We start from the raw sequence: 7979 nt of genomic DNA, 5'->3' as shown, positions 1-7979 counted from the left end.
ATTAAGTAGCTGCATTGGTTACTTTTACGTCACTGATAAAGCTTTTATATGTAGTTTGGGGTAACAAAGGGGTTTTATAGGTTTGACTGAAATAATAATGCAATAACTGACACTTTAAATCAATGTTTCAAGAAACAACAACAAAAATGTTTTTAACAAAAAACAGATAAAGACAAAAAAGTATTTGATAATATCTAAACAATATGTAGTAGTATAGTATATAGTATCCAAATGAAAATGTAATAAAATGAATTTATGTGTGATTTATGTGTAAATTATGTGCAACGTCTTAGCCACTAGGGATTGTTACATAGGGCTATACAGGCATCTAGTGGCAACACAATGATATTACAGAACCTAAATTGTGCAAAATGTTTATCTTAACAGTCAATTTACAAATAATGCATTCAGATTTGTGGAACTCAATGCACTGAATCTCCACAAATTAGTGTCGTTACTATGACAACCAATTTGAATGTGACAAGCAACTGGTGTCTGAAAATAATTATTTATATATATAATAGGGCAATAGGGATTTTGCCTAGGGCGTCAAATTGGCTAGAAACGGCCCTGCACCTGAACACACCTCGTTTTCCGACCAGCACGCCCATGAGTGCACAAATGCATTAGCTATTTAAACAACGTGGCACAGGACGTGAAAATGACAACTGCGTCTGGCTGAAACTAGCAAAAATCACTTGCGTCGCGCCTGGCGCCGCATTGCACCGGGTGTATGATAGAGCCCTCTGTATTATAACGGCCCTGCACCTGAACACACCTCGTTTTCCGACCAGCACGCCCATGAGTGCACAAATGCATTAGCTATTTAAACAACGTGGCACAGGACGTGAAAATGACAACTGCGTCTGGCTGAAACTAGCAAAAATCACTTGCGTCGCGCCTGGCGCCGCATTGCACCGGGTGTATGATAGAGCCCTCTGTATTATAGTTGTGATGTGAACATCAATGTTCTCATAGAATTAGAACCATTTTTAAAATGTTCTAATTATTGTTATAGTTACCGTCCTTAGTGTGACAGAGTCTTAAGAAATTACTAAATGCTATGAAAATTAAGGAAATCATAGAATGTGGACTTTTAATTATTTTTTCTCCATAAATACATACAAATGATAAGGATTTTATCTTTTTATTTTTACATGGAGTGCGGCTTGCCTTTGCCTTTGTTTTGTTCTGTGTGAGTTTGTGAAGGGTCACTATATAATCATGATTTGGTGCCCTGACAGGTGGGAGGACACACAATGCTGCCCATTCGCTGGATGCCACCAGAAAGCATCATGTACAGGAAGTTTTATTTTTTCTCCATAAATACATACAAATAATAAGGATTTTATATTTTTATTTTTACATGGAGTGCGGCTTGCCTTTGCTAATATTGAGTTCTGTGAGTTTGTGAAGGGTCACTATATAATCCTGATTTGGTGCCCTGACAGGTGGGAGGACACACAATGCTGCCCATTCGCTGGATGCCACCAGAAAGCATCATGTACAGGAAGTTCACGACGGAGAGTGACGTGTGGAGCTTCGGCGTCATCCTCTGGGAGATCTTCACCTATGGCAAGCAGCCATGGTTTCAGCTGGCAAATAATGAGGTATGCTCATTTTATCTGCGAACGACAGTCAGATTTGATTTATCCCGTGAGGAGAGTGGAGCTGACTGACAAGAGTGAGGTGAGAAAGAAAAGACGATGGCAGAAGATTGTTTAGAAAGGAAATGCAAAGGCACCTGTTTGGCACTATTTTAGATTTTAAAAAACCTATTGACTGGAAGTTTTTTTAAACATTAGTTTCTTATTTATTTGGTTCCACAGTGTTTGCCGCTAATTTGAAAGTGAAAGTAAAACGTGCACAACATTTTTTCAAGCTATTTGAAAGCCAAGAAATCCAAGGAAAAGAGGGAAAACTCAAATGAACAATCGCTTGACGCCGAATTGCGGCAATTCAATGGCTGCTAATTTGAAAGTGAAAGTAAAATGCTCACGGCACTTTTACAAGCCATTTGAAAGCGAAGAAAAGAGGGAAACTCAAACTAAATAACCCCCACCACCCCTCACCCCCCCAACGGTGATACCGGTATTACCGGTGTTGTCACACGTCGATTAATTAATAATACATTTCCTCACCGTCACAACCCTACTTTGATCAAGCATTATTAGTAAACCACCACCACTGTATGACTGCTGTATAGGTGAAAGCAAGGAGTAGAGACCCATGTGAGATAACAATAAAAAGTGGAGATGGAATGTCTGTACTGGACAAAAACTGGATCTGGATTGTGACTCCCACAATCCTGACAATTATGTAGCAATATGAGACACATTCAGTGCTAATTTTAGTGTAGCTTCTGGTGATTGTATGTAACCAGGGTCAAAATAAATGAAGTCTTCAGGCAGGATGACAAACGAGGCGAAATTAAACAATCACTGGGCTGTTATAGTGAGTCATTTGACAGTTATTGACCGTAACTCAAGCTCATCTCGAACATGACTTCCTTCTATGAAATAAACAGGACATACACATTGAAATGTCATGTTGCTGGCATATTCATCACACACACATTCCCTTTTGTGACACGTTAATGAGGAACATCGCTGCTTAATTTTCGGCTATTGTTCACCATGTAACATTTAACAACTAAGGTTTGGATGAACTCCAAACAGTCGCGTACATATAGAGATGCTGCTCCCAAACTCTTCCATGTGTCTGAATAGCAAAGATTATTATTTACCTTTTCACAAAAACCTTATAATTACCACTATTGAACTAAATGTTATGGTTAAGGGCCTTATAACATTGTGTCTGCTACTGTTACTAAACTGGGCTTTCTGCCGTTATTTATGTCTTCAAAATAAAATATTGCAACCAAATATTCCCATGTGCAGAAAATATGGGGGTAGAATTGTTGCTTAATTCCAAATAAATAGATTATGTATATATATATATATAAACGAATATATACTTTACAATGAAAATTGATAAATAATAGTTATTACATTGTTAAATGTTCTTATATTTATATTATCATATAATTACACTAATGATTATCTAATAAGAATCGTCATTGGGAATAAAGGCAATTATGAGTTGGAAAAATACAATTATAATAGACCTAAAAAGCTTAATTTTCTGTATGCAAAATATATTTTGTGAAATGGATGTATATATACATTACAATGATATATACAATATATATACACATTACAATAAATAAAAACAGTAATTACATTTTAAATATTCATATATATATAATTATGTAATTACAGTAATGATAATCTAATAAGAATCATCATTGTGAAAGATGGCAATTACTGTGTAAGCTGGACAAATGCAAACACTCATAATAGTCCTAAATTAATAATCCTATTCTATGATAGTTATATAATAGTTACTAGTACAAAGTTGCTAAAAAATATATTTTATTTTATTCACATTTCTAAACAAGAATCAGAAGAGAACAGACACCAGAAATATAAAGTAGAGAGTCTGTGTGAGATAGTGTGTTCTGTTTTTCTCTGCTGACCAAACACAGCTGGATCTGCCGCAAATACTTCATTCCCCACTTCAGCTTCCCAAGCTGTGAAAAGTGAAAAAAGCCACAGCACTTCTTTTGAAGCTTCAAGTCGCAGCTGGTTTGAGCACTACTTCACACAGAGATTATCAATATCAACTCAGTGAACCATAATCTATAGGTGCTGTGCAATTTATGCAAGAATGATGTGTTTTTGTATTATGCACTGAATACCAATCACATGCACTGTTTCATATTCTGTTGCCAAAGGGACGGTGGCTACTGTATTGCATCAGAACATATGGTGTCATTTCTGCCAGTGGAAGAAACTAAATCAAACTTTCAGTCAATAGAACACAGACAGCCACTAGCTGGAGTCAGCGAGGGGACCCCGAGAGACCACGAACAATCATCTGTCTCTTCTAAAAGTCGATACGAAGCCATCCACAGAGGCAAATGTCTTTAAAAGTTTCATGAGATGGTCCCATTTTGCGTATCATAACATACAGGCTGTAGATGGTTTCTCTACAGAAACAGAAAAAATGTTAAATGAGAAAAAAGTATCTTGTACAAAAAATAAATAAATCAGTTCTTCAGACTGTCAGCAGGTCCTCTCACAGCATCTGACTGCAGCATAAAATACAAGAGAGTACTCGTGTTACAGTTTGGAGCCAAGCTGCATCAGATATTTCAAGAAAAAAAAATACTCATGGTGTGTAAACAGAATTTAGAAAGGAACCTCTTAATTTTGATAGCACTTTTCTTGCGTCTTGTGATTTCAAGATGATTAAAAAAAAAAGAAAAATCTGAAATCTCAGAGAAGAATTGCAGTACCCATAATCCACAGTCCATCAGATTTCCTTCAGAAATCATTCTAATATGCTGATTTGGTCCTCAAGAAAAATGTATTGTAATTGAACTATGGCCTAATCCTGGCTTAGTCTAAGCCCTGTCTATGAAACCAGGACTATATAAAAAAAAATCTTACTGACCACAAACATTTAAACAGTACATTGTAAAAACAGTAGCCAATAAAACGAATAGTAGTAAATAAAAATAAAAATTAGCATATCTTTTTTTGGAGAACATTTTCATCCTGTGTCGATATTTTTCCCCGTCGCTCCACGATGAAACAGGCCGTCCAATCAGATTTGAGCTTAGATCCCGTGCCCAGAGCAGCTGCTGTTGCACAAAAGGGTGAGAGTGGTGGCGCTGGTTCGAAAAAATAAACATGATTATGACGATATATTTTCTGTATGTGTTTTGTATGCTCATGGTAATTTTATAACAATAAAGGACGTTTATGACAATAAGCAGTGTGGCGTTATTAAACATAGCCTACAAAGAGTGCATGTCTGCCTATTATAGAATCAAAATCAACTATAGATCACAATCGGAAGTAATTACAAGCACTCAATGATGGTTTATAGTGGGTTTTAAGCAAAAACAATAATCACATAAATTTTCAAATGTGGCTTGATACTTAAATGTACTTATATTTATATTTTAAGATGTTTTCTTGAAAGCATTATAGATAGTTTGTGTTTCTGGCATAGAACCAAACTTTATTTAGCTATATTTAATGCTGTATATTGAGCAGTGGACGATGTTAAATCCATATATGAGATACATATCTGAGTAAAAATGCATTGCTGGTCAGCACCACCTAGCGTGCAGGCGTGAATTAGCAGAAGGCGATCAATCGTTTCGTGCTCGGTGTGAAAGCAACGTTCGTCGGCAATTCGCCTCGCGCTCAGTGTGGAACTTGCTATTTCTTTAGTACTTGTGAATTTAACTAGCAAATTCTGAAATATCTGAAAATTGTTAGTAAATCCTACACCAAAGTATTTTCTGTGTAGTTTATTTATATGTTTGAATATTTTGAAATCAGTAAAATGGTTAGTTTGGTTCAAGTCTTAGAATAATTTTGAGTAAAAAAAAAGTTACCTTTAATTTAAGATGAAGTTCAGCTAAATGCTTTATTGTTCCTCTTACATGTAGCCTATATTACTGTATACATTAATGATATTTTTTTATAACTTCAATAAAAAACGTATATAAATACCTATAGGCCAGGCTTAAAATTCAACGCACAAGTTTATAAAGTATGTAAGAGGAGACCTTGGCCTGGAAAAGACCCCTGCAATAGAATATTTATCCAGTAATTCCATTCTCCTTCCTCCCCGTCTTCACAGGTAATCGAATGCATCACACAAGGACGCGTGCTGGAGAGGCCACGGATTTGTCCCAAGGAAGTATACGACATTATGCTGGGATGCTGGCAGAGGGAACCGCAGCAGAGGTTGAACATCAAAGACATCCAGAAAATTCTTTATACCTTGGGCAAAGCCACACCTGTCTACCTGGATATCCTTGGCTAGTGTTTGTTGGCAATATGTGTGGATGTCTGTCTGCGTCTATCCATCGGAGGAACGAACAATCTGGGATTTACCCTAAACAACACGTACCTTACTGCGCCACTGTCAGACACCTGCAACATGGGGATGGACTTAAGTGCCTGCTACTCCTTTCGATACACTGGATAACAGTCTTTAAAAAGCACTTTTACATTTTGTTTACCTGCATATAAAGATGTACTGTTCTTCAAGAAGAGGAGTCTCCTTTGTCCATTTCTTTTTTCTTTTCGTTTTGGTAAAAACAGCCTACTTTCAAACTCTAAAAAAGGAATAATGGAAAATTCCCCCTAAAGTACGGAGAAAAAAAAGGTTTTTTTTTTTCCTGACTGCTTGACAACTCTCCCAGTGGTTACATGTTTTTCATTTTATAAATATATATATTTTTATTTATTTTTCTTTCTCTGAGTGTGGATGTATGCCATGTTTCTTGCTGAGGGTATATCGCCTTTCGGATATGACTGCTTACCGTTGCCATGTCAGATGATTGGCAAGGACTTAAAAAAAAAGCCTTACTGCGCTCTGATTGGCCGGATCTTCTCTTTGACTCTACAGGAAGTATCCAACAGGGCTTTTAAATATTCTGAGGCGCTTTTTAGTGAACGGATTAATTTGAAGAAACCACCAATCAATACAAAGGAGTTTATTTAGAAAAAAAAAACAAGGAATGTAAATAATGTAAATTTATGTGTCACAAGTGACAATATGTTAACTTATTTCATTTTCCGATTAGATGATTTTAGTTCCTTGGCGTGCTGTTATGGTGAGTGAATTCTATAAATATTTTGATAATATTTTAACGTTTTTTTTTTCCACATGTCCATAGAATGTAAGTTGATATTTCTAAATGAACTTTTTTTTTTCTCATTTCCCCCTTTGTTCGGTTTGGTTGCAACCAAAAGGGAAAATCATGAGACATAGCCTCGCTCCTTGTATTCCAGAGACCATTTGCTTCTGAAATGAATGTAATAGAAAAGGTAGATTCATTTCCCAAGCGAGATCTTGCCCAGAAAATACTCATATTCCATTCATTAACCCTCATTGCATTTATGAATTGTGATTATGCTTCTTTGCAAACGTATTATAGCATTTTTCCCCATAGTTTGAGTAATAAAAGAGAGATGGTTAGGCTATCTTTAAGAACTTGCATGTGCAAACTTTTTTTTTTTTTTTTAAACATATGTAAATTCCATAAGAAACACTGTCCTTTCCGAGTTCGGCAACTATTTCTTTACTCCTTTCCTCTAGTAAATATTGTAGCCACTAATAGAGTCATCAAAATATAATAGAAGAGAGTCCATAACAATGTTTTGGATTCTGTCAGGTAATAAATATTCTTTTCTCCCCAATGTTTTACAATAGAAGACTGTAAACACAATAATGCGGTAACTTAATTGTGTATTCAAAATGGAGCTTTCCTAAGACTAAAGGGCTTCTTTGGAACATTCTTCATTTATTCTGAAGTGAAGACATTTGGATTTTATTGTAATGTGTTCTCTTGTTCACAGTTTTGCTGGTTCATGCTTTTCATTCAAGGTGATCTGTGGATCAGTGTTTGCCTGATGATAAATCTGTAATCATTGCATGTGGAGTAAATCAGCCAAGTAAACTTTAGTTCAGCTTTGGCAGCAGATGTATGCAAACTATTCTTGAGCATAAAATCCGTAACATTTTCAAAAATTCATCCAGAATTTTGCTTAACCCTAAAATATATTAACAGCGTAACATTAATATGTAGTTCTTGTGTTTCCGAGTGCTCACTTTGACACTCTTTATCCCAACCAAACCAAAGTGAAAACGGTCAAAAACTTTCCTGCTTTTCCCAGCTCTCTATCAGGAACCATGACTTAAATTGCTGTTCGAGACAACCTGCCCATCACAATTCGACAGAACACATTTGCGCTTAACCATAATCTCACCCTTCACATCAGGAAAAGTTCCTCGCACAGAGGTAGTGACTTAAACATTTGTTGATCTTGTTGTGTTGTTTCTTTCTGCTTCCCACAGTGGCCAGATAATTCTCTCCACGTCTATGACAA

At 36.1% G+C, this 7979-nt stretch overlaps 1 protein-coding gene across 1 annotated transcript in view; it reads left to right on the top strand.

The window, feature by feature from the left end:
• ntrk3a (neurotrophic tyrosine kinase, receptor, type 3a) overlaps positions 1-6285 on the top strand; it is a 232477-nt gene extending 226192 nt beyond the window's left edge. The window contains exons 13-14 of the mRNA XM_016269255.1: positions 1452-1610; positions 5722-6285. Coding sequence (XP_016124741.1) covers positions 1452-1610; positions 5722-5907 — 345 coding nt within the window. The 3' untranslated portion in view covers positions 5908-6285. The remainder of the gene's footprint in view (positions 1-1451; positions 1611-5721) is intronic.
• Positions 6286-7979: the final 1694 nt, after the last annotated feature.

Source organism: Sinocyclocheilus grahami, unplaced genomic scaffold (assembly GCF_001515645.1).
Source record: "Sinocyclocheilus grahami isolate Dianchi unplaced genomic scaffold, SAMN03320097.WGS_v1.1 scaffold50.1, whole genome shotgun sequence".
Taxonomy (NCBI): Eukaryota; Metazoa; Chordata; class Actinopteri; order Cypriniformes; family Cyprinidae; genus Sinocyclocheilus; species Sinocyclocheilus grahami.
This window is presented reverse-complemented; position numbering and strand designations above follow the sequence as displayed.